We start from the raw sequence: 26,952 nt of genomic DNA, 5'->3' as shown, positions 1-26,952 counted from the left end.
CTTGAATACTGTGTCCAGTTCTGGTGGCCCCATCTGAAAAAGGATATAATGGAACTGGAAAACATTCAGAGCAGGGGAACCATGATGATGAAGAGCATGGAATGGCTTCCATATGAGGAGAGACTAAAAACATTAGTGCTGTTCAGTTTAGAGAAGAGGCAACTAAAGAGGGATCTGATAGAAGACAATAAAATGACGAAAAGTGTAGAAAAAGTGAATAGAGAAGTATTATTTACCCTTTCCCACAATACAAAGAAGCAAAACAGAGGGAGAGGGGCCTTCACCTGATTAAATTGACCCGTGGAACTCATTGCCACCATTAAATAACAGAAAACATGCAGATGGAGCTAAATGTTGTGCATAGGGATTAGTTAATATTCTAAATCCTTAATGTGGAAATTAAACAATGCACAAAGACAATGACAATTCAAAATAGATCTGCAAGTTATTTTTACATTATACAAGTATTGTCTTGACAAGTCATTAATACAGTAACTCCTCACTTAAAGTCGTCCCTGTTAGCGTTGTTTCATCATTTCGTTGCTGATTAATTAGAGAACATGCTCGTTTAAAGTTGCGCAATGCTCCCTTATAACGTCCTTTGGCAGCCGCCTGTTTTGTCCACTGCTTGCAGAAAGAGCAGCCCGTTAGAGCTAGCTGGTGGGGGGCTTGGAATCAGGGTGGACCGGCAGCCCCCCCATCAGCTCCCCACTCCCCTAAGTTCCCCGTGTGGCAGCCGCCCAGCAGGCTATCAATTGCCAGGCAGTTCAGCTGTCCCTCCCCCCACTGCCATGTGCTGCTCCTGCCCGCTGCCTTGGAGCTGCTCCCGGGAGCCTCCTGCTTGCTGTGCGGGGGCAGGAAGAGGAGGGCTAATGTCAGGGTGTCCCTTTTCCCCTTGATCCTGCACCCAGATTACCCCAGCTCCATTGAGCAGGGGGGACACGAAAGGGCTCAGGACGGAGGGAGCTTGCTGGCAGCAGCTGCTGTCTCAACTTGCTGATCTACTTAAAAAGGCAATGTACTTAGAGTGGGGTCAGCGTACGTAAAGGGGCAATGCACATCTCTCACACAGGGTGTGTCTCTGTGTCTCTGTCTGCCATGCTGTCTCCCCTCCCTCCATTTGTGCTGCCTTGTAGAGTGTGAGGCTACATTAACAACGTGTTAACCCTTGAGGGCTCAGCAAGTGCTAGTTCATCATTTAGTAGTAAGGCATTCCCTGGGAAATATCCCACCCTCTGACTCCATCACCTCAACCAAGCTTCAAAATCATCATCGCTGTGTACAGTCTCAAATTGTTTGTTTAAAAGTTATACTGTGTGTGTGTAGATATATATATATAGAGAGAGAAACTTTTGTCTGGTGAAAAAAAGTTCTCTGGAACCTAACCTTCCCCCCTATTTACATTAATTCTTATGGGGAAATAGGATTCGCTTAGGAGTTACTGTACTAAGCAAATATGTTCAACCTAATATCAACAGGAATCACAAAATACTCCCATCTTAGAAAAAAATCTCACAAGCATTTTAAACTCTAAACATATTGTACATAGTACAATTTATCACACAAAAAACAAGTAACATTTTCCCCACAAATGAAAAACCACCCATAACTCACAAAGACCTTTTCAAAATGAACAAACTTTTTAAACACATAAAATAATTTTTTTTCTATTTTTTAACAACATTGGGTAGCTTCACCGAAGTGAAGCCTCAAAAAATTGGGTAGAAACTCATAAATGTTCCTCTCCACGGAAATCTTTAGTAAAAGGCGAAAGATTTATACGATCTGAAGAGAAACCAGAGTATACCCTACACTCGGCAGAAGAGCTGCCAGGCCAAGAGCAACACGTTACTATCTCACGGTGACTACACTTACCGGTGGCTAAACCCCGCGTTTCTACAGCCCAGTGCACCGGCCCGATTAAACCGCGCGTTTGCTCCTCGGAACCAGGGTCTCGGGAGCAAACCCAGCCCACGGACCAGGGACGCGGCTGAGGGTGCGCAATGCATTCTGGGTATGAAAATTAGCATTCCCGGGTAGGTCTGAGAGCGCAGGAGGCGCCCAGCCTCTGAGCGGCGGCTGCAGCCCCTGGAACGCGGCTCCGGGCGGGGCGGCGGCTCCTGGGGACCCCGCAGCTGCGGGGGATTCCCGCCGCGGGGCAGCAGAGAGCGGCCGGCTCGTCCCCAGCCCCCGCCGCCCCCCTCAGCAGACAGCACAAGGGATGTGCAATACGCTTCCAAGTGCACAGAGCTGAGCAGCCCCGCCCAGCGGCCACAGTGCTGGGCGGGGCTGCTCCCACGATCGCCTGACAACGAAAGGAACGAGCGGGGCGTTATTCCTCACGCCTCTCGCATCTGCAGCCCACTGAAATGTTCACACGTGTTTGATCCGCGAGATACAGAACCGCACTGTGCTCTGATGAGACTCCGGGAAATGGTCTCTTGGGGCTGATTCTGCAGCCATTACTCAGGTCAGTGAGCACTTACATTCTTGACTAGGACTCCTCGTGTAAGTGCTCACCAATGTAAGGGTTGTCCAGCCTAGCCCTAGGGTTCTCAGACTCAGGGGCAGCTCCAGGCACCAGCGCAGCAAGCGCGTGCCTGGGGCGGCAATCCGCGGGGGGCGGCCTGCCAGTCCCTGTTAGGGCGGCAGTCAGGCTGCCTTCGGCGGCATGCCTGCGGGAGATCCGCCGGTCCCACGGCTTCCGTGGCAATTTGGCGGCAGGTACACCGAAGGCACGGGACTGGTGGATCTCCCGCAGGCATGCCGCCGAAGGCTGCCTGACTGCCGTGCTTGGGGTGGCAAAGGACATAGAGCCGCCCCTGCTCAGACTAAGGACTGCAGTTATTGGGGCAGCAAATTATTAATGACTATTATTTAATATTTTTAATATGGCTGCACCCAGCAGCTCCGATCAGGGCCCCACTGCTCTGGGGCTAGACAAAGAGGTAGAAAAGTTCCCTGCCCCGAAGAGCTTATAGTGAAAGAAGACAAATGTTATACAAAGTGTGGGGAAAAGGGAGACAAAAACTCTTAAAAATCCTCATAAAATCCTCTCCTCCTCTCAGGACTCCTCAAACCTGAGCATGAGGTTCATTGATCTCCAGCTAATTGATGCACTGGAACAGCTTTGAGATTTTAAGTTTAAAAATGTTATTAAGATGATGTTTTAAAAAAGTGAACGGTACAGAGTTTAAGCATAGAAGTTTCTGGTTATTAGGGAATAACATACAAATTATTGAGTGGTACGAAATTCGGTTTAAGATTGGGTGGCATAAGGAATACATAATCTGCAATATCCCCGATTGGGGGAAAAAGGTTGATGGGTTAAAGTACAGACATTGAGATATGAGGGTATGTTGTTCATATGATGGCTATGTTCGGGTGTGGAGTATAATGAGTGGATATGATGATGAGGATGGATTGACCCTCATTTGCTGAGATTTAATGTTCAGGGAGTTTATGGTTCCAGTTCATATAATCCAACGGACAAAGCCTCTTGGTCCCTTTCTCGTAGTCGAAGAACGATGTCGCTTCGGCTCACACCTTTTGGTACTGTCGGTGGCCAGTGATGTGTTTGATGTAGATGTCCCTGGACCATCGGATGGTGTCTGAATCCATGAGGCACTGCATGAGCCGTGCGTAGCATCAACCGATCCCGCAGGTCCGCAGCACACGCTTGTTGCAGGGGTCCCAGGCGCCCAGAGCTTCGACGATCAGGGCGTCCATCTGCACCTTGTAGGCCTTCGCTCTCAGGGTGTCGGCTAGCGGGGCGTACTTTTCCAGCTTACAAGCTCGGGCTTCGCGAAACGCCAGGGTCCTGTTCTCAAAGGAGACTGTGACGTCGACAAGGATGATCTTTTTCTGGGCCTCGTTAATGCTCTGTCTGTGAGTCTGTCTCTCTCTCTTATGTGGTATGTAACAGAAGAGATAAAGACATACATTTTATGTTCAAAGGTCAAGGATCCATGGTCCTGCAGATTTGGGGAGGGGTTGGCAACCCCCACCCTTCCTTGATGAGAAGGGACTGAAATTTCAAATGGGAGATTGTTGGAATTAAATTCAAGAGCATCAGATTGCACCAGAGTTGCTACCTACCTCACTGATTAGCTCTATCTTAGTCTGCGTAATTAACATACTGCTAGAATTTTAATACAAGAATCCTTAACACATAATTCTGCTCGAAGACAGAGAATTCTTTCAGCCTGGTTCCTCTCACTAATTTCCCTGGCTGTCACCACACACTCCTAAATTGCATAAACCCACCCACTGACCTGTGACTAGCAATCTCTCACTGTTAACTCTTACAGCAAAACAGTTCAAAGAAACCATATGCAAGTGCTATATTGCAGCCTCAATGATCTTTTCTGCTCCCACATATCAATCTCAAACATACAGTCATCAGGCACACATAAGATATTTGCAGTTTCACTCATTACCAGTCCAGTCCCTTGCTGTTTCTTGTCTAACCACTGCACATATGGTAGAGCTGATTCCTGACTTTTTCACTCAACTCAGGAAAACAAGAATTGAGAGGTAAGCTGTGTAGGGAAGTCTTCCTCAACTTCATGCTTCCTCAACTTGCACTCAACTCCCCAAGGGCCTTTATGGGTCTTCTATTGACTTCAGGTTTCATTTGATTGTCAGTGATTTTCCAAGGTGTATGGCCTCATTACCCATCTCCTAGTGCAGGGATCCTGCATTGTCAGACCAAAAATCAATTTCCCCAAAGAGCTAAGAAACAGAAATAAAGCTGAGACACCTCAGCACCCAGAATCTAACAGTGCCCTAGCAAGTTCAATGCATCTGAAAGAATTCAGAAAATAAGGAGCCCATCAGGTCCCGCTGCTAGCACCCAAATGTGGCAAATAGTCAATCGGCTGGGAAATAAGGAAAAGGAAATTAATAAAGAAGTCAGGAAATAACAAGGACATGAAGAGGTTTGTTGAGGGGGTTTGTGTCCAATTTACCATCTTCTCAGCTACCAATCAAAGTTCAAGATCTAAAATCAACTAATCAGTATAAGTACAGTTTATACCTGTACTGGGACCTGTGCTGTTCAACATATTAATAAATGATCTGCAAACGGGAGTGAACAGTGAAGAGGAAAAGTTTGCAGATAACACAAAATTATTCAAGACAGTACCGTCCGAAGCTGACTGCAAAGCATTGCAGGGGATGTCACAAATGTGGGTGATTGGGCAACAAACTGGCCAATTAAATTCAATGTTGAGAAATGCACATTGGAAAAAAATAATCCCAACTACACATATCAAATGATGTGTTGTAAATTAGCTGTTAACCACTCAAGAAAGAGATCTTGGAGTCACCATGGATAATTCTCTGAAAACTTCAGCTCAATGCATAGCAGCATTCAAGGAGGCTAACAGAATGTTAGTTACTATCAGGAAAGGGATAGAAAAATAAGAGAAACTATCATAATGCCACTATATAAACCTTGGTGCACCCACACCTTGAATACTGTATCCAGTTCTGGTGGCCCCATCTGAAAAAGGATATAATGGAACTGGAAAACATTCAGAGCAGGGGAACCATGATGATGAAGAGCATGGAATGGCTTCCATATGAGGAGAGACTAAAAACATTAGTGCTGTTCAGTTTAGAGAAGAGGCAACTAAAGAGGGGTCTGATAGAAGTCTATAAAATGATAAAAAGTGTAGAAAAAGTGAATAGAGAAGTATTATTTACCTTTTCCCACAATACAAAAAAACAAAGAAACAAAACAGAGGGAGAGGGACCGTCACCCGATTAAGCTGACCTGTGGAACTCATTGCCATGTTCTGATGGCCAAAAGTATAACTAGGTTCAGAAAAGAACTAGATAAGTTAATGGAGGATAGCCAGGGATGCAACACCATGCTTGAGGTAACCCTAAACCTCTGACTACAGACACTGGGAGGGGGAAGACAGGGGAACACTCCAATTGCCCTGTTCTGTACACTCCCTCTGAAGCTCTGGTACTGGCCATGATCAGAGACAGGATACTGGGCTAGATAAACCATTGGTGTGACCCAGTATGGCAGTTCTGATGTTCTTACAGGAAAATCTGGGGTTAAGGATTAAATGGGATTTCTGCATAACATCATTTAGGCCAGGGGTCTCAAACTCAATTTACCTTAGGGCCAGTGCCAGTCCTCAAATCATCCCAGTGGGACAAAAATGTTACTCATGCTTCCCAGAACCCGCCCCCCAAAACTCCACCTCCCACCTACCTAAGGTTCTGGGAGGGAGTTTGGGTAGCGGAGGATGCCTGGGGTAGGGGATTGGGGTGCAGGCTCTGGGAGGGAGTTTGGATGCAGAAGGGATGAGAGGTTGGGCTCTGGGAGGGAGTTTGGGTGGGGGAGGGGGTCTGCGGTGCAGGCTCTGGGATGGAGTTTGGGTGCTGGATGCAGGCTCTCGGCTGGGGCAGAGGTGGGGCTGCAGGAGAAGGGAGTGGAGCCTTGAGGAGGCGGGAGGGGTGCAGACTCTGGGAGGGAGTTTGGGGTGGGAGGGGGTGTGGGAAGGGGGTGCAGGCTCTTAGAGGGAGTTTGGGGGCAGGAGGGGGTCCGGGGAGGGGGTGCAGGCTTTGGGAGGGAGTTTGGGGGTGGGAGGGGATATGTGGGGCGGGGGTACAGGCTCTGGGATGGGGTTGGGGGGGCGGCGCTTACCTAGTGCTCCAAGGTGGGGCGCGCCGGGGGGCATTGCTGCCCCCAGGCACCACCCCGCAGCTTCCCATTGGCCGCAGGGGCGCTCGGGGCAGGGCCAGCGCACGGAGGCACAGCTCTGCCCTTCCCTGGGGCCGCAGGAAGGGGCCGGCAGACACGTGGCGGGAGTAGGCAGACTCCGCTCAGCTACACTGCGCTGCCGGGGCCCTGGGCCATTGTAAATCGCCTGGGGGGAAGGGGAGCGCCCGGGGGCAGCACGTGGGGTCAAGGGAGAGACCAGGCCCTAAAACTGCTGGAGACCCACGGGCCACGTTGGGAGGTTCGCAGGCCGCAGCTGGCCTGGGGGCTGGGAGTTTGAGACACCTGATTTAGGCCAATATGAGTACCCTCTTTTTGCACCATTCAATAACAAAAAACATGCAGCTAGAGCTAAATTCTGTGCCTAGGGCCCAGGGATTAGTTAATATCCTAAATCCTTAATTTAGAAATGAAACAATGCACAAAGAAAATGACAATTTAAAAAAGATCTGCACATTATTTTTACATTATACAAGTACTGTCTTGGTAAATCATTAACACTAAACAAACATGTGCAACATGGGTCACAAAATACACCCACTTCGGAAAAAACCTCACTAGTCTATTAAAATGAAAGTATTTTACACAGTATAATCTGTTATATACAAAACAATCCAATAACATTTTCCTTTTAAATAAGAAACCACCCATGAATCACCAAAAAAAAAAAAAAAACAACCACCGTATCAACATAAACATTTTAAACATAACAATTCTTTTTCTATTTTTTAACAGCATTGGGTAGCTTCACCGAAGTGAAGCCTCAAAAAATTGGGTAGAAACTCATAAATGTTCCTCTCCACGGAAATCTTTAGTAAAAGGCGAAAGATTTATACGATCTGAAGAGAAACCAGAGTATACCCTACACTCGGCAGAAGAGCTGCCAGGCCAAGAGCAACACGTTACTATCTCACGGTGACTACACTTACCGGTGGCTAAACCCCGCGTTTCTACAGCCCAGTGCACCGGCCCGATTAAACCGCGCGTTTGCTCCTCGGAACCAGGGTCTCGGGAGCAAACCCAGCCCATGGACCAGGGACGCGGCTGAGGGTGCGCAATGCATTCTGGGTATGAAAATTAGCATTCCCGGGTAGGTCTGAGAGCGCAGGAGGCGCCCAGCCTCTGAGCGGCGGCTGCAGCCCCTGGAAGGCGGCTCCGGGCGGGGCGGCGGCTCCTGGGGACTCCGCAGCTGCCCCGGGCGCAGCCCCGCGCACTGGTTACCCGGGAGCACGCGGGGCCTCGCGGGAGACGCCTCGGGCCGGGAGCCTGCGGGTGCCGGGCTCTGCGCCTCGGGCGGTGCAGTCGGGCTCAGGTCGGTCCCGTTTGTCCGCGGGAAAGGGTCGCTGAGCCGCCCCGGGCAAGCTGGGGAGGCCGGACCGGCCATTGCCCGGAGCTTGCAGGGGATCCCGCCCCCTGCGGTCAGTACAGCCCGCCCGGGGCAGCAGAGAGCGGCCGGCTTGTGCACAGCACTGTGCTCTGAGAGACTAGGGGGAAGGGTCTCTGGGGGCTGATTCTGCAGCCATTACTCAGGTTAGTGAGCATTTATTCTTGACTAGGCCTCCTCATGTAAGTGCTCACCATGGTAATGGTTGCCCAGTCTAGCCCCAGGGTTCTCACACTAAGGACTGCAGTTATCGGGGCAGCAAATTATTCATGACTATTATTTAATATTTTTAATATGGCTGCACCCAGAAGCTTCAATCAAGATCCAGGCCCCACTGCTCTGGGGCTAGACAAAGAGGTAGAAAAGTTCCCTGCCCTGAAGAGCTTACAGTGAAAGAAGACAAGTGTTATACAAAGTGTGGAGAAAAGGGAGGCAAAATCTCTTTAAAATCCCCATACAATCCTCTCTTTCTCTCAAGACTCCTCAAACCTGAGCATGAGGTTCATTGATCTCCAGCTAATTGAGGCACTAGAACAGCTTTGAGATTTTAATAATGCTGTCTGTGAGTCTGTCTCTCTCTCTCTTATGTGGTATGTACCAGAAGAGATAAAGACATACATTTTATGTTCAAAGGTCAAGGATTCAGGGTCCTGCAGATATGGGGGAGGGGTTGGCAACCTCCACCCTTCCTTGATGAGAAGGGACTGAAATTTCAAATGGGAGATTGTTGGAATTAAATTCAATAGCATCAGATTGCACCAGAGTTACTACCTACCTCATTTCTTAGCTCTATCTTAGTCTGGGTAATTAACATACTGCTAGAATTTTTTAATGTAAGTGCATATTTCCAGGCCAGGGAGAATTTAAGGGGGGGTCAGAAGACCACAACCCCATTCCCTCAATTAAAAAAAAAAAATCAGCACAACCAAAGTACAGGATTTCAAACAGAAGCACTAAAGGCCATATAGTTAATCCTGCATGACATTCCCTTTGAAGTTCCCCAGAGTAACGGCAGGACATGTCTTTAGATATTTTCAATAGATACCAATCATAGAAAATTTTAGCCCCAAGAGGGAAAATTTAGAAAGGTAGCAGTGGGCGAACACAACAGGTTATAATGGAAACTTTTTTGCAACTTTAACCATAGCAGTTGCAACCAGCATAACAGCTGAAATACATCAAATACTCCTGAGGGCGTTCTACGCCAAAAAAAAAAAAAAAAAAAGGGGGGCTGGGAGGGAACACGGGTCCACGGCTGACTTGTGGGCTGTGTAGCCACCTCTGGGAAGGAAGGTGTCCTCAGCCACCCGGAGTGTCCCCTCTCGCCCAGAGCCTGGTCACGGGGGCACTCTTCATTCCCGCAGGCACAGTTTTCCCAGCGTTAGCAGCCTAGCACCCCTCCCCCATCTCGGCTCCTCCTGCGCGACACATACTCTTGCACACTGCATCGCCCGCTGCGGGCACTGTGTTGGTAACGTGCACACGCTGCTGAGAGCGGCACGTGGCATCTGTCCCTGGCGCAGCGTGCTTACACTTTGCACCATTCTACGTCCTCTGCCCAGGTTGCCCAATCTCCTGTTTGTTCCACACCAGAGGCAGGAGGATGCTGAGTGGCTCAGCGCTGTGTCGCTCAGACCAGCTCTTGTCTCTTCATTGGCTTTGCCCAGCCAGGGGCGGAGCATAGATAGCCGTGGCAACAACTGGCAGAGGGCACTAGATGACTCCTTGCATGTGTTACTTTGGAGAAGGCCTTGCAATATCTAGGGCTAGACTTAGCTGTGGATAGGTCAGTATTTTTTTCTCACTGTACAGATGGGAAGTGGCGGCAGAGAGCTCAAAAGTGACTGACAAGATCATACAGCAAGTCAATGGTACAGGTTTCCTAACTCCCCAGCCCTGTTCTAAACACTACTTGCCACTTCCTGTAGGTTATATATTCATACAACTGCACTTGCTGTTTCCCAACTTTTAGGCCTTGTCTACACTGGGGGGGTCGATCTAAGTTACACAACTTCAGCTACGTGAATAACGTTGCTGAAATCGACGTACTTAGATCAACTTACCATGGTGTCTTAACTACAGTGAGACAACTGCTGCCATTCCCTCATCGACTCTGCCTGCGCCTCCTGCCGAACTGGAGTACCAGAGTCGACGGGAGAGTGCTCGGTGATCGATTTATCACGTCTAGACTAGATGCGATAAATCGATCCCCACTGGATCAATCGCTGCCCGCCAATCCGGACGGTAGGGAAGACATACCCTAAGTGTAACTCCCCATTTTGATCATCCCTGCTGTTCTTGCAGCAGATACTTTAGCTATGCACTTAAAAGCAGGAGCAGCTATAATAAAGGAAAGTCTGAGCCTTGTAACAGTGGTGTGCTGCCACTGGAGAACTATTTGTATAATGTTTACATCCTTTTGTGGCTTTGTGAATGTGTGTTGCAATAAGTTGAGGAATGTGTTTGTAAGAAGTCTACAAACCACCATCCAAAGGACACCATTTGGCTTTAGACCCTTTTAACGGCAAGATCCTTCTATCCCTCTGAGTGATCCCAGTGGAGGAGGGCTGCTGCTCTTACCCCCAGTTCTTGTTGGATTTTCCATGACTGATTGCAGGGTATTCACCACTCACCAGGGGCATTCACTGCCTTTGCTGTTCTGCCAGCGCCCAAACCTAGAGAGCTGCAAGGCATAGCATTAGTTATTTTTCATGGCTTAAATGGAGCAGCAAAGAAGACCTCTCAATTTAAAGTGCATGGCTAGGGGAGTGTACCATTTGTGTTAGTTCTTGTTATGGACTCAGAGGCCATGACAATGGGTGCTGCATAAACATACAGGAGCATCCAAACTTCAATCTAGCCAGGGCTCCACTGAAAACCTGCCACTGCACCTGCATGAAACAGAACTTATTCCTGGGGGAATTCTGTGCCAATAAATTAACAATTCTGCAACAAACAAAAATTCTGCATACAATATTTTAAAATTCTGCATATATTAATTGTCAAAATATACAATATAATCGCACTAGTTTCAATTATTTTTGGACATTTATTTCAAAATACCTGTCAGCAAGTATGTAACAATACAGACAACAAAGAAGACGCAGGAAATGTTTTTTGACAAATAGATTCCTTACCTGGCATATTAATACAGAACTCTGAGTAATAATTCCTATTTTCCCTACCCCACAGAAGCAGTGCAAAGGCTTGGAGGAGTCAGGGGTAACAGAGGAGCTAAAGGGAGAAAGAAATAAATTGCTGGGAAGGAGCCTGGGTGTGAACTTGAAGGGTTGTTGGGTATGGGTGGAAAAAGTATGAAAAATGTTTTTTGGGGGGGGAGAAGAGACAAGAAAAGCTTTTTACAGAGCTTCCCCATGTAGAGCCCAGCTTCTCCCCTTAAATAAGTCATAATCTATCACACAAAGAAACAAGTAACATTTTCCCCACAAATAAAAAACGACTCATAAATTACAAAGAAAAACCTTATTGAAATAATCATAAACTTTTTGAACATACAAAACAAACAATTCTTTTTCTATTTTTTAACAACATTGGGTAGCTTCACCGAAGTGAAGCCTCAAAAAATTGGGTAGAAACTCATAAATGTTCCTCTCCACGGAAATCTTTAGTAAAAGGCGAAAGATTTATACGATCTGAAGAGAAACCAGAGTATACCCTACACTCGGCAGAAGAGCTGCCAGGCCAAGAGCAACACGTTACTATCTCACGGTGACTACACTTACCGGTGGCTAAACCCCGCGTTTCTACAGCCCAGTGCACCGGCCCGATTAAACCGCGCGTTTGCTCCTCGGAACCAGGGTCTCGGGAGCAAACCCAGCCCACGGACCAGGGACGCGGCTGAGGGTGCGCAATGCATTCTGGGTATGAAAATTAGCATTCCCGGGTAGGTCTGAGAGCGCAGGAGGCACCCAGCCTCTGAGCGGCGGCTGCAGCCCCTGGAAGGCGGCTCCGGGCGGGGCGGCGGCTCCTGGGGACTCCGCAGCTGCCCCGGGCGCAGCCCCGCGCACTGGTTACCCGGGAGCACGCGGGAGACGTCTCGGGCCGGGAGCCTGCGGGTGCCGGGCTCTGCGCCTCCAGCGGTGCAGTCGGGCTCAGGTCGGTCCCGTTTGTCCGCGGGAAAGGGCCGCTGAGCCGCCCCGGGCAAGCTGGGGAGGCCGGACCGGCCATTGCCCGGAGCCTGCAGGGGATCCCGCCCCCTGCGGTCAGTACAGCCCGCCCGGGGCAGCAGAGAGCGGCCGGCTTGTGCACAGCACTGTGCTCTGAGAGACTAAGGGGAAGGGTCTCTGGGGGCTGATTCTGCAGCCATTACTCAGGTTAGTGAGCATTTATTCTTGACTAGGCCTCCTCATGTAAGTGCTCACCATGGTAATGGTTGCCCAGTCTAGCCCCAGGGTTCTCACACTAAGGACTGCAGTTATCGGGGCAGCAAGTTATTCATGACTATTATTTAATATTTTTAATCTGGCTGCACGTGGCATTTGTCCCTGGCGCAGCGCGCGCTCTCACACTTCGCACCATTCTATCTCTGCCCAGGTTACCCAATCTCCCGTTTGTTCAGCGCCGGAGGCAGGAGGATGCTGAGTGGCTCAGCGCTGTGTCGCTCAGACCAGCTCTTGTCTCTTCATTGGCTTTGCCCAGCCAGGGGCGGAGCATAGGTAGCCGTGGCAACAACTGGCTCAGCTTCGGCCTTCTGGCCACTCCGCCTCACGCGGCCGGAAAACGTAGTTTTACACGCTCCCTGGCGATTGGCTGGGATTGAGCTGTTCGTCATACACCCTTGTCCGATTGGTTCGAAGAGCTCCGTGTGGGGCTGGGATCACGGTGCCGGGCAGCGGCATGGCTGACCACGGCGTGTGGAGGGTGAGTGAACGAGGGAGCGCGCGCGCACCGCCTGGGGCCCGTCGAGCGGTCATGACGGGCGAGGGTCCGCTCCTGGGCCAGGCCATCCCCCGCCGTCTCTAAGCGGCCCAGCTGTGCGCGGTGACCTGCAGCCGGGGTCACAGGGGACTCCTGCTAATATCGTCCCCGGGCGCCTGACCTTCTCCATGCGTGCTGCCAACTCCCCCCAAGCTGCGAGGGCAGGAGCATTACACCAGTGTGCAGAGGGTGTAATTGACACTCCCAGGATAAGGGGTGGGCCCAGAGTCCGCCGGTGAGTCGGTGGCAAAGGCTGAGAACAGAGCCCAGCACTCTGGCTAGTGGCTCAGGTGTTCTGAGCAGTGGGAAACTCCCTGTTGTATGTTTCAGGATGAAACTGATAAGGTAGAAGAATATTAGTATCCAAATTCTATCCCTTAAAAAAATGAGTCTTACCTTGAGCTGTTTACCACTGAATTGTTAGTAATGCAACCTACGGCACACCCTCATGAGACAGGGCCTCTTTGTCCCAACCTCTGTACAGCAAAGAAACAAAGACAGTCGGATTCTTGGTCGGATAGAGGAGAAAAGACATAACAATAGCCCAGTATTTAATCTCAAAACACAATACACTGAGACGGCATGTGGGGAAAATACCCCCATCAAGACAGCTGAAATGAATGGGACACGTTTGATTTCCCACCATGACAACATAGACGGGGCATTTTTAAACTCAGAAACATCTTGTTCCTTACTACTGAGGCCAAATATCAGGATTCTTCTCCTGCAGGTGTCTTCTTAATGTATTTTTTGCTATTTTACCAGCCTCCACGAACATGTGAGGATTATTGGTCTGAATGGAAACACTGTAAGGGCATCCGTAATTTATTCCATAACTATTATACGTATGGGGAAGCACCCTCCTGTGGACAGTGGAAAATAGACTATGGCAATTGCAGAAAGTGGGAAAAAAGCAAAAGTCCAGATGCTAAGGTATGATGAATGCCAAACTGAAGACAGTATTAATAATGGTATAAACAATAAATTGTGCATCATGCACGCAACATGGTCATCAGCATTAACCTTCCCCCACAAAAAATCTACTCAGCCACCCATACCACAAACAAGTAGATGTTTCTAATTTATCAGTATAAAGTACTTCCACAATTGAGTGGGCAAGAATGTCACAAGGCTGGTGTAATATCTATAGAAGAATAGTTATGTCAGTGATGAGAACAGGCCTTTTCCATGTTTGTGAGGCACTATGTAGATGTTGGATAATTTTCCAATACATTTAACTCTTGGGTGTGTTTTGTTTCTGGGAGCGGGGACTAACAACTGCAATATTATAAGATTTTACAAATCCTTTAAAAATAACAAAATGTTGAGCCTAAATTGCCTGCCACTGTCCTTTTCAATCCACAACCTTTTCTTCAAAACTGTAGAGGGAAAAATGTCTTGCTTTCTTCCCCATGCTAATCCATACAAAATGTTGCCACTAAAATCATCTTCCTCTCCTATTGTTTTGACTGTATCATCCTTTCTTCAGATCTCTCCACTAGCTCATTATCTTATTTCAAGTTAAACCTTTGTCATTGCTTTTAAGAGCCAACGTCCATCATTCATTCATCACAGTATACGGCTCTGACTTTGGCACCTTTCATGTTCTCCGCCTTCTCTCTTCCACTCCATGAACAATGTCAGTCTTAATTTTCCCGTTTCCTTCTCCAAAGCCTGTCTTTTTTATACTTCTGTCCCCTATGCCCACAACCTCATACCAGTTCTCCATATTCCTTGCATCATTCTCAGTTGTGCTGTCTTGCCAATGAAAAGAGAATTTGAAAAAACACACTCTAACTTAATAGAATGCCATTAAGGCAGAAATAAGTAGTCATAGTGGTGTTAGTGCTACTATTATTAAAGCTTTGTTTATCAGGATCATTAAGCCTAAAATTTCAAAATAACACGTGTGTTGCCAACTTGAGACAGTAGAGGGGCCTGATTTTAAGAGGGTGGACGTCCATCACTGTCTGAAAACAAGGCACTTTAAAAGCATCGCAACACCGAACACCTCAAAATCGAGGCATTCAAAACCAATAGCTACTTTTGAAAATATAGGCCTTAAGGTTTGGGTTTTTGACATAAAAAGTAATGATCTTTTGAAGATAATTATTTGTACAGGAATAGTCATACCTTTGGCCTTTTGCTATCTGTGTATGCTTTTAAACTTGTAATAGCTATTCTAATAGAGTATATGTCAAACATTTTCTGCTATGACTTTTCCTTTTGTTGCCATTACAAGCTGCTTTCATTTTAGTATGGCAAATTAATTTTTATATGTATCTTGAAAAAGATCACTGGTAGAAGTAACTTGAGTTGTTGTGTGAGTAGTTAATGTTTATAATGTGCTTTGAAAATGCAGCACACTGAGTGTTGAGTATTATATTGTCATGTATTGCAGGAATCGCTATGCAAGAGTGAAAGAGCCCGGCTTTTGGAAAAACAAAAGTATGATCCAGTGTGGCAGCTGAGGAAAAGCCCACCAAGGGACTGGTACCTTCCTCTTGGTCAAGATAAACCAAAGTAATAAGACTATCTACCATATTTGGCCCCTATATACCAGAAGATGTGAGGCCAATGCTATTTTTCTGCCATGTGATTCTGAAACAAGACTGTAGCCTCTAAAGGAGAAAGACTTCTCAGCTTATACTTCTGCGCACAGCAGTCCCCCACCTCATTAATGCCTATTTTGGAGTACATTTAATGGTGTTTAAGAAATGTCTTATTGAGATGTAAATATTTAAAAAGGATAGTTCAGGTGCTCAGTTTAATTCTTGTCTGCTACAGTCCTCTGCCTTTCCCATTCATCCAGACAAGGACAATGCCTGCTGCTTTGAAACAGCACACATCCATGTAGTCCGGCTGCTCTTGCTATTAGAGCCCACCCCTCACTTCCTTCACATGGGCTAAGCATGCTGCCATTATGGCATGCCCAAGACCAGGCTAGCCAGATGAGGAATTAAAAAAATAAGCTAGCCCTCTCCCTTGGCAATAGAGATTAAAGTCATCAGGACAGCCCAAGCAACTGGTATTTGAAAAAGAAAGTTTGTACAGATGCACTATTGTCATCCTTAACAGTGTGCTAGGGGGCAGTAGACAGAAAATAAAGTTGACCTATACCAGCCGTTTGCCCCTGCAAAATTATTCTCAGGCTGTTTTTGTTCTTCAATATGTTTATGAAAGCATTAAAAGTTATCACAAAAATAAAGACTTCAGTGACTTTCAAAGATAAGTCTTATGGCTTTAAGCAAATTAGTTAAATTGAATCTCTTATCACATAGCCATGCAGTATGAAAAGCTATTTTTACTTTGTTGTGATATATATCGTATCTGTTTTCCCCTTGATTTGTACACAGGCACCTCAACAAAACCTGAATTGGAGCTAAAGGAGAAATTGACAGTTATCTTCCCACTACAGTACACTGACATATGATCGCTTTAACAATTTTTCTTCCTGGCATAATTATACTCTCAGGAACTATGGTTTGTCCAGAGTGAGGAATTGTTACTCAGGAATAAATGAAAGGGGAAAAAATATTCTATAAGTGAAAAAATAACGTTCACTAAAGCCACAGTTCTCTACATGGGACTGTGCTTCAGTTTGTGGCACAAAAATACAGTACAGTAGAACCCTGTTTATCTGGTCTAATTGGGACCAGGGCCAGATCAGATGATCAAAACTCTGAATAAACCAGGGAATGGGAAAATGCTATGCTGCAGCAACATCTAATGGCTACAGGAGAGCTTGCCCACTTCTGGCCCTGGAGTCACGGTTGTTTGGTAAATGCAGAGAGCCGGCTAAGGGAAGGTTAGATAAACGGGGTTCTAAAGTATTTTGTTTTTATTGGAAGTTTTATTGTCAAGGTGGCCAGTTATAAAAAGAAAGGGAACAAGGACAGGTGGTGTTTTTATTTTCTTTTGACAGCCATGTGCATAGGGATGTTTGAAAAAGCAAAAGAAATAGTCTAGTTGCATCCCATTGTATCCTCCTTTAATGCACTGAGTATCTCCTGCCACCTGCGTGGCAGAGTCTTCCGATCTCACTGTTCGTACACTTTGGTAATGTCGATGCATTTCCCTTCAGGAGCCTCATAGCCAGGAACCTGTGGTGTGTAACTAGGCCCCTCTTTCTCAAAGGGAAACAGGTCCTCATCTCGTCTTATTGCTGCTTGGTAAAGTTCTTCTGATTCAAGACGCAATTCCTCTAGTGCCTCCTGCTGAGCTGCCATAAGAGACTTCAATGTTTCCATCTCTGCCTCATGTTCTTTCTGCTTGTACGGGGCCCACTTCTTCAGGAGCAGGGCTCGCCTTTCACTCTCCTCAAAGGACAGTGGGGAGATCTCTCGTACTCTGGCAAACATGAAAGAACAAGATAACATTTTAACACAGAAGCTGCTCATATCCCAAAGAGCAAGCATTTAACAAAAACTACAGTGAGATACAAAAAGGCAAGTTGGCCCAAACATATAAAGGCAATCCATAGTATTATGTAGGGTCTTTCATTGGCGGATACTACAGCACTATCTAACAGCAAATTCCACTTGCCCATTCATCTGTTTGTTTCTAAACGAACAAGTAAAATATCATTCATGTTATCTCAATTGCCACCACAGGGAGAGTGGGTGAGAAGATTTTGTACCTAAGCTGATGCATTTTGTGGCAATTTGCAAGATTCCTTTACAAACACTCCTCAATACACCTGAGGTAGTTCTCTTTTTTAAAGGTAAGAGAACAGGAGGTTAAAGACTTGCCCAAGGTAATTAGAGAGACCAGGTGGGTGAGGTAATATAAGCTTTTGAGCCACACACAGCTTTTCTTCAGGCCTGGGAAAGGAACTCCCAGGTCACAGAAAAATGCAAGGTGGAACAGATGGTTTAGCATAAGTAGTTAGCACATAATGTAAGGGAGCTTAAATTCATTACTCTGCTAGATTCTACAAATAATGGATTTATTGCTCATTATAACAATATGTAACCCACTAACCCAGGGGTTCTCAACCTATTTATCATTGTGGGCTGATGCAGGTTGAGAACCACAGTGCCCCTCCCCCCCAAAATCCCCTATGCCCAGCACCCCCCACCCAGAGACCCATCCACAGAGGGGGGCCAGGAGCGGGAAGCCAGCACCCGCACCCCGTGGGGCTCGGCAGCCTAAAACCTGCTGCAGCACCCTCACAAATCCCTAGTTCCCAGTGCTCTCCCACAAACCTGCCCAGAGACCCACTCTCCAGCACCCTGTCCCCTGCCGCACTCACCAGCCCCCTGCTGGCAGAAGCGCTCCAGCACGCTGCCAGATGCTGTCTCCCCCTCAGCCAGCCCCACCTCCTTTCAGACCAGAATGGCAAATTTCGATTTTTTTTTTTTTTTTTTAGCATGCAGCTGGGCCACAGCTGTGAGCCAATTGGGCTGCATACAGCCAGCCCACAGGCTGCCCATTGCATTAATCCCACCTTTTTGTTTTATGACTGCATAGGTGTTAATGGGCCTCTCTATCTTGAATGGTCCCTTACAACAGGGGGTCTCTTTTCTTTCTGAGGCCCACCCAACATGCTATAAAAACTCCACAGCCCACCTGTGCCACAATAACTAGCGTTCTCCATATAAAAGCCAGGACCCGTGTTAGGGGGTAGCAAGCAGGGCAATTGGCTGGGGCCCCATGCCACAGGGGGCCCTGCAAAGCTACATTGCTCAGGCTGTGGCTTCAGTCCCTGGTGGTGGAGCTCAGGGTCCTGGGCTTCAGACCCATGTGGTGGGGCTTTGGCTTTCTGCCCTGGGCCCCAGAGAGTCTAATGCTGGCCCTGCTTGGCAGACCACCTGAAACCTGTTCACGGCCCCCTGCCTTACAATATGTGCTAACTACTGATATTAAAGACTTTGCATTTTGCTAGGACACTGGAAATTCCTTTCCCAGACCCAAAGAACAGCTCTGGGGGGCTCAAAAGCTTGTCTCTCACCACCAGAAGTTGGTCCAATAATAGATATTACCTCACGCACCTTGTCTCTCTCGTATCCTGGGACCGACACAGCCACAACTAGTACATTGCCCAAAGTCAGTGGCAGAGTAGGTAGGGAGTAGAACCTAGGACTTAATTCTCAAATTCTTGCTCCAACCAGTAAACAACACTCCCCTTACCAGGTGCCAGAACAGGGATACAAATGAATCTAAAACGGGAACAAAGAAGTCACACCAAACAAATTACACTGATATGTTTTTGCATGTGTGAAGCAGGAGAACATTCCAAAATCAGAGAGAAGGGTCTGCTGCCCCTCCTCTAATGATAGACTGTTGGGCCCTCCAGAAACTCCTCCAAAGTCCATCTCAGCACTTGGAATTGGAGATAAAGTCTTAAACTGGTCCCATCCGATTTATCAAAAGGTTTTTTAAAAAGCAACTCTGTATCCCACACCCAGAATTACAATTTTTCATTATAAACACAAAACACTGTTTCAAAAGCAGTTTGTAGATGGAGAAATAACTCAAGAAAAAAAATTCTAAAGTTGCAGAAGTCACAAATTTCTTGATCCTTTAACTATTTATCTGAAAACTTACTCCCTTGTATCTAGCACAAGACAGCTTAAGGGCAACAGGGTAGTGTCAGTAGGTAGAGGGTATTTCACAGTTATTTGCACCTCTCTGGTTCATTATCAACCCCAAGGTAAAAGCTGGCAGTTCTCCATACCTTGAAGCATCCAAAAACTTGAATGGTGTTACAAAATCCTCAATGGGAATCATTTCCTGGGCAGCTTTTTCCATCTTTTTTATCTTTTTCTTCATACGGTCCTTTTGTGCTTGTTCTCTCTTTGGATCTACCTTCTTTTTCTTCCTCGGTTCTGCTCTAGTGGAGGAAATTAATTTTAAAAAATTATATCTGTGTATACACATGTAATACTTAATACTTTTCGTTTCTATAGTAAACCCATTCCAGAATAAAAGGGTGTGTCTAATAGGGAATATTTATCTATACATACTGGAAATTTGAGAAGCATTCTTGCAGCAAATCAATATAAACTGTAATATAGTACATTTTCTTATATCAATCTATACACAGAAGAAGAATACTTAGCACTTTACAAACATTAACAAATTAGTCCTCACAGCACTCCTGTGAAGAATCATGCCCATTTTACAGATAGGGAAACCAAGACAGTGGGTCAGTGACTTGCATAATGCTACAGAATAAGTCAATGGCAGTCTGTCTTAGAACTCTGGTGTTCAATCCACCAAGCCATGCTGCTTCCTTATACTACACACACAACATAGGCAGACAGGTTTTATATTTAGATGTTGGCTTGAATCAGAAGTCATACAGTATTTTAGCTACTAACTATGGAGTCATTTTAACCAAGTTGTATTAAGAAAAGGGTGGCATGCAAACTGATACTACACATCTATAAATGTAGGAAAAGTACATTTAAGTATTTTTAGTGCAGCTAGTGCTACATTTCAACTACTGTTCCAAAGGAAAAACCGGAATGCTGTTTAAACCAGAATATCTCCAAACATACACTTTTACGTTACATGCCTTCATAACTGAGGAATTATGAGTAAATACAACTAACCATAACACTAAAATTTTATTCAGAGCATTAGCTACATATATGGGGATTAAACACTACACTAGAGCCTAATAGTTCTACCTTCTTTTATATCTATGCCTCATAATGTAGAAATATATATGTGCACATATTCATTTGAATAGTTTAAATTTTCCTCACTTCCTGTAAGGAGGATGTGAACATATGAAAACTATTCTATGAAATACAATATAAGTTGTATTTTACCGCATGGGGAGGGACGCCTGAAATGCCAGCAGAGAAGTCTGCCAATGGTTTCCCCGAAAATGAATGGCCCAGGACAGCTGAGAACTAAAGAAAAAAGGAATACAAAGCATGAGAAGAATCAAATTAAATTATGTTACTATATAGCTTTTGTATACTGCCTTTTATTAGTGATTCCACTTGCAGGCATACATTATAATGAATAATCTTCAGTCCATCCTCAGCTGTTTGAGCCAGTAGTGGGGCCTGGCACAAACTCAACTGTAACAAATATTAACCCTTTCAGCCCAATAACTGTCCAAATTTTGCACTGTTTGAATCCACAAAGGGGGAAAAATCACTTTAAAAAAATCACAGCTTAATTACGTCTCAAATTCAAATGACGGTGTATTTGAAAAGTAAAAAATAACTGATTCTCTGAACTAGGGAGTATTTTCAGCTTCACTTTTAGGAACAGAGTGATGGAGTTTCTCAGGGTCTACAGAGGATATGAAGTCACAAAAGAAATGATTTAAATTTTTATTAGAGAATATTTAGAAATAAACGGTACAAAAGATTTGAAGAGTCAGTTGTCGGTCATTGGGGGAACATACAGAGTATGGGGGGGATGTTGTTATGTCAGGGTTGGCAGCACACATAATACATACAGACTGTGATGTCTCCAATGGGGGGGGTAAGCGGTGGGCGAGATCAAGACACAGTTGGTAAGCGGTGAGGGTCAATCATCCGCATAGGGGGTACAAATAGTCATGGGTACGAGTAGGTGGGCTGGGTAATGGTGATGGGGCGACCCTCACGTGGTGGGATTCGGTTAGGTTGGGTAGGTTCGGGGTTCAGCGAAAGAGGACCAGCGGGGGGGAGGGGTTAATAGGTCCCTTCCCCCTTGTGGGTGGGTGAGATCTCCCCGGCTCACTCTTGGCATTGGCGGTGGCCGGTGAGGTTGGGTGGGTTCAGGGCTCAAGAGATAAGGCCCATCGGGGGGGGGGGGGTGTATAGGCCCCTTTCCCCTTGCGGGTGGGCGAGGTCCCACCGGCTCACTCTCGTTATCGGCGGTGGCCGGTGGGGTTGGGCTGGTTCAGGGCTCGGGGGAGGGGGGGATATGGGTCCCTTCCCCCTTGCGGGTGGGCGAGGTCTCCCCGGCTCACTCTTGGCATTGGCGGTGGCCGGTGAGGTTGGGTGGGTTCAGGGCTCAAGGGATAAGGCCCATCGGGGGGGGGGGGTATATAGGCCCCTTTCCCCTTGCGGGTGGGCGAGGTCCCACCGGCTCACTCTCGTTATCGGCGGTGGCCGGTGGGGTTGGGCTGGTTCAGGGTTCGGGGGGGATATGGGTCCCTTCTCCCTTGCGGGTGGGCGAGGTCTCCCCGGCTCATTCACTGAGTTGTCGGTGGCCGGTGAGGTTGGGTGGGTTCAGGGCTCCGGGGGTAAGGTCCCGTAGGAGGGGGTTTAAGGGTCCCCTCCCCCTTGCGGGTGGGTGAAGTCTCCCTGGCTCATTCTCGGTATTGGAACTGGCCGGTGGGGTTGGGGCTCAGGGGGTAAGGACCCTTCCCCCATGTAGGTGGGTGGGGTCTCCCCGGCTCGCTCTCGGAATTGGCGGCGGCCGGTGAGGTTGGGTGGGTTCGGGGCTGAGTCACCAACTTGTCCCTGCCCTTCTGCTTAAGCACAGACTCAGTCTGCTGGTACCACAACTCTTGCGTGTAATACTCCATCTCAATCCAAGCAGGTGTCCAACTCTTTTGCAACGCTCCATCCCGATGACAAGGAACATGTATCACATGCTGGGACCTACTGCTTCCAGGAGGGCAACACCCGCAATTGGCAGTGAGGGTAGCTAGGCAGACCAAGACGGTGCAACAAATGAAAGGCCAGGAATTTCAACAAGGGCCACGCTTATGGAAGGCACCGGTGGCAAATTACACCAGGGCAGAGCCCGGATCAGAGCATCCCATGCAGGGGTCTGGTGGCTACTACGCCTTTGCATTACCCTTGGGCGTGGCCACTCCGCCCACGGGGGGCCCGCGTGCTGTGAGCGGCCAGCCCCGCGTATCACAGGGGAGGGCGCACGCGCCCGGCGTTCCTCGCGCGAGGACACCCCGTGCAGCGAGGGGGCGCCGCCAGGGGGCCTCGGGCCGGGCAGGAGGTGGGGTCGCAGGGGCCACACGCGCCGGCTGGAGGAGGCCAGGGCTGGGGACCGGCCGGCGAGCCCCAGGGCAGGAGCCCGGGGGTATCTCTGGCCCTACCTGAGCAGGGAGCTCCCCGCTCCGCCCCGGACTCTGGGGAGCAGGCGCACCGCCCCGCAGGCTGCCGCCAGCATGGTTCTTACGGGGCCTGGGCACCTCGGCAGCAGCGGCTCCTCTCAGCTCCCCGCCAGTGTGGTGCGCCAGCAACTGCGGCCGGCTGCAAACTTGCTCCCCCCGCCCCTAGTTCCGCCTCGCGGGGAATCCGGCCCAGGGCGCGGAGCAGCGTGGGAAGCCGGGGCAGAGGGCAACGCTCGCGCCTGACTCACTGCCCGAGGAGGGCGAGTGGCTTTAGGCAGGGGAAAGAGGCGCTTTACATTGACAGCAGGGCTGCTACGGGACAGCTGCAGGACTCACGTGGGACTGAAGGGGGCGCTCGAGGAGAAACTACAGGCGAGTCTCATGCTGAACCTCTGGCTCCTGAAAACCTAGAATCGTCCCAACTCCTCTGGTGACTGGTCACTGAACCACCTGCAGCCCTTCAGCCCAAACACACGGAACCCTAGAGCCCAGTCCCTGCAGTCTGGGAATCTGAAAGCCTCTTAAACCCAATCCCTCTGAACCCTAACCCTCTGGAGTAATCACCAAATACTTGGCTCCCTAAACCCCCTGAAGCAAGTAGCTGCCACTGTTTGAGAGTATGGGGTAGGCAACCGATGGCACACGTGCCAAAGGCGGCACACGAGCTGATTTCTGGTGGCACTCACACTGCCCAGGTCCTGACCACCGGTCCGGGGGGGGCTCTGCATTTTAATTTAATTTTAAATGAAGCGTCTTAAACATTTTAAAAACCTTATTTACTTTACATACAACAATAGTTTAAAAGAGTCCTGTGGTACCTTATAGACTAACAAATGTATTGGAGCATAAGCTTTCATGGGCTTATGCTCCAATACATTTGTTAGTCTATAAGGTGCCACAGGACTCTTAGTCTGGATCTGTAAAAAGCAACAAACACGGCTACCCCTCTGATACTTAACAATAGTTTATTTATATAGTATAGACGTATAGAAAGAGACCTTCTAAAAACATTAAAATGTATTACTGGCATGCAAAACCTTAAATTAGAGTGAATAAATGAAGACTCAGCACACCACTTCTGAAAGGTTGCCGACCCCTGATATAGCGTGTCGTACCCTTGTACTCCAAGGGTGTCCCTAAACACAGCTATTAATATTTGAAATAAAACAAAAGCTAGTAGCAAGTACTGAGGGGGTATTGGTGGGGAATCAGATGACAATCTGATAAGTGCAGAAAGATTGAGGGAGGTGGAATAAATTTAAAAAAATCAAGAGGATTAATACATTTGCATGGAAAAACTCTTAATTAAATATCTGACTATGAACGATGCTTAGATTAGACTCCCAAAGATGAAATCCTGACCCCATTCAAGTAAATGGGAGTATTGACAGTAATGCCAATAGGGCCACTAATTCATCCTAAGTATCAAAATAAAAAGAACGTTTTCCTTCAACTGCTCTTCCAAAATATTCAAACAATTCAAGTCCTTCATTGAAGGCCTTTCTGAAATTAGTTAGCAATTTTCAAAATGGCTTTCTGGAAGTAAGCCACTGAAGGGATCAAATTTGAGCTACTGGTTACCAAATATAGGGCCTGACCCCACAAGCATTTAGCTGTATACATAATCACTCACATACATCTGTGTTTAGAGAATTGAATGCTGGCGTGCTACATATAATCCTCCACTCCCTTTGACTTGGCTGGCACACAAATTCTTTAATCCTGTAGCTGGACATATTACCTTCCAACACACCCACTTTGTTCCTACCATTTGGAAGATGATGTATAAGTATTCAAAGTCAGCTTCCCTTCCTCCTCCACACAATGCTCTCAGCTTTAATGCCATCTCCTTTTTAAATATAAAAAAAGGAAGAATTCAAAATATTTCATTGAAACTAGTTGTGCAGGATTCTTTAGCTGAAATGGAGATAACTGAAAATACAGAATTTGGAGCATAAGTTTAAATTGTGTCTGACAAATCCCATTCCCGGAGTTAAATCATGGGTTTGTGTAAATCAATGGCAGTTTTGCCACTGACTTCAGTGGGGCTAGGATTTCACCCCTGAATTCCAATACCAGTACCTAGCACTGGATAGTCACCAATAAATAGAGCATAAATACCTATTTACACAGGACTTTAAGGGAGATAAATCTAGAGTCTTATCACATGATTTAAAGTTTTGCACAATTCCAAAGATTTTATCATGCAAAAACAGGGTAACACATTAATGGGAATATGCTACAAAAGAGTTAAAAGTGAGTGTGATTAATATGCTACTTAGGCCACTCATGAAAAAGTAAACAACCAGACTCCTCCAACTTCACAGCATTGTACATTATTTGTAGGGGAAGAGAGAGGCAAGCAGAGGAGGGTAGACTAGATGATCTACTGGGTGTTTTCAACTCTGATTTCTATGATTTTCTGATGCTTAGAACTATGAAAAATTTATGGACAATCACAAAGTTTCCCTAAAGAAAGTAAAATTGCCCTAGCTTATGAAAAAAGAACAGTAAATGCAAAGTGTAGTTATTCATCTAACAAACATTTTTGTTTATGAAATAACTAGAGAAAATGACATTGTAGCAAAGTAAATTATATGAGCATCAACTACAAAGGTAATAAAATATATCTTGTGTCTAGACATAGTTAGAGTTTGTACTGGCAAGTTTATTATGTTCTTGATACAGTTACATAATGATATATGTGGTAGCATAAAGTTTCACATTGGGTACCGAATGTCCCATTATAGGGATATTTACCTAGTGCTGCTAAATTTGGCCTATTTAGAGACCCATAAAGGGACTCTGTTTTGCATAATTAAAAATACAACATATATCTCACCTATTGCCCTGGTCCTGCAAACACTTGCACACCTGTGGTCCCAGTGAACTGAAGGAGTGTAGTGTTTGCAGGATTGAAGTCCAGGTTATTGAAAGTTATTTCCCTTTTAGTATCCAAATGTTCTTTTTCCTGTTCATGTTGTTGGTTTACTTTTTGCATTTCTCTCAACTTTGCCAGTGAAAATAGACTAGTCAGTTTCACTTACAGCACAATGCAATTGTCACTCAACCCAGACCTCCCCACACCCCATCTCTGCCCCAGGGGTGGGTCACGCAACCCAGATCTTCCCTCATCTCTGCCTGGGGAATGTGTGTGTCAATCAATCGACACCTTCTCCCATCTCTGCAGGGGGAGAGGGATGTCATTTAACCCAGATCTGCCCCCACCTCTGGGTCTGTGTGTGTTAACCTCAACTCAGACCTTCCCTCATCTCTGCCAGGGGGGTCACTCAAGCCAGACCTGCCCCATCTCTGCTCGGGGGAGGGGGTGTCACTCCACCCGACCTAGACCTGCCCCATCTCTGCTGTCGGGGGTCCCTCAACCCAGACCCGCCCCATCTCTGCCCGGGAGGGGGCACTGGGCCGAGCTCCCCGCAGCCCGCGGAGGGTCGCTCCGCCCAGACCGACCCGTGGCCCCACGCGGGAGCGGCGGCGGTCGGGGGCGCTGGTTTCTCCCGCCCTCTCCAGTCGGGGGCAGCCGGTCTCGGGGCGGCTGTTTCCCGCCGGGCCGGTTAGGCGGTTGCCCGGCGCAGACTTCCGGCGTTGCCGGGGAGCCGCTGGGAGCCGAGCGGGGGATGCGGCCGGGAGGAGGTGGCTGGGGCAGGGCCGGGGCCGTGGCCGGGGGATGGAGCGGCGCTGAGGCGGCTCCGGCCGGGGCAGGGGCCGGGCAGCGCGGAGAGCAGGAGCGAGGCGAGCCCATGGCTGCTGGCTGCTGCTGAGCCGAGCCGCCGCCTCTCGGAGCAGCCCGGAGCCCGCCCGCCCGGGGGTCCCGGGGGCACGGGCCGGCGGGGGCCC

At 47.6% G+C, this 26,952-nt stretch overlaps 2 protein-coding genes and 3 non-coding genes across 6 annotated transcripts; 1 reads left to right on the top strand and 4 right to left on the bottom strand.

Moving 5' to 3' along the window:
* Positions 1 to 1,689: 1,689 nt before the first annotated feature.
* LOC135890652 (U5 spliceosomal RNA) lies at positions 1,690 to 1,805 on the bottom strand. Its single transcript, XR_010562219.1, has one exon. It is a non-coding gene; the product is annotated as a U5 spliceosomal RNA (small nuclear RNA).
* Positions 1,806 to 7,485: 5,680 nt separating this feature from the next.
* Positions 7,486 to 7,601, bottom strand: LOC135890651 (U5 spliceosomal RNA). Its single transcript, XR_010562218.1, has one exon. It is a non-coding gene; the product is annotated as a U5 spliceosomal RNA (small nuclear RNA).
* Positions 7,602 to 11,683: 4,082 nt separating this feature from the next.
* Positions 11,684 to 11,799, bottom strand: LOC135890650 (U5 spliceosomal RNA). Its single transcript, XR_010562217.1, has one exon. It is a non-coding gene; the product is annotated as a U5 spliceosomal RNA (small nuclear RNA).
* Positions 11,800 to 12,162: 363 nt separating this feature from the next.
* C16H22orf39 (chromosome 16 C22orf39 homolog) lies at positions 12,163 to 16,292 on the top strand. Of its 2 annotated transcripts, none has more exons than XM_065417620.1 (4): positions 12,163 to 12,242; positions 12,681 to 13,007; positions 13,830 to 13,997; positions 15,466 to 16,292. In XM_065417620.1, exons 2-4 carry the CDS (start codon positions 12,984 to 12,986, stop codon positions 15,589 to 15,591), a joined length of 318 nt encoding a protein of 105 aa, XP_065273692.1. In that variant the 5' UTR covers positions 12,163 to 12,242; positions 12,681 to 12,983; the 3' UTR covers positions 15,592 to 16,292. The 2 variants fall into 2 exon arrangements, with proteins under 2 accessions (XP_065273692.1, XP_065273693.1); XM_065417621.1 differs by lacking the exon at positions 12,163 to 12,242 and adding an exon at positions 12,271 to 12,460.
* Positions 16,293 to 16,960: 668 nt separating this feature from the next.
* MRPL40 (mitochondrial ribosomal protein L40) lies at positions 16,961 to 23,210 on the bottom strand. The gene is made up of 4 exons (XM_065417619.1): positions 23,080 to 23,210; positions 20,846 to 20,929; positions 19,744 to 19,899; positions 16,961 to 17,414 (listed from the first exon to the last, which is right to left on the bottom strand). Exons 1-4 carry the CDS (start codon positions 23,151 to 23,153, stop codon positions 17,105 to 17,107), a joined length of 624 nt encoding a protein of 207 aa, XP_065273691.1. The 5' UTR covers positions 23,154 to 23,210; the 3' UTR covers positions 16,961 to 17,104.
* Positions 23,211 to 26,952: the final 3,742 nt, after the last annotated feature.

This window comes from Emys orbicularis, chromosome 16 (assembly GCF_028017835.1).
Source record: "Emys orbicularis isolate rEmyOrb1 chromosome 16, rEmyOrb1.hap1, whole genome shotgun sequence".
NCBI lineage: Eukaryota > Metazoa > Chordata > Testudines > Emydidae > Emys > Emys orbicularis.
This window is presented reverse-complemented; position numbering and strand designations above follow the sequence as displayed.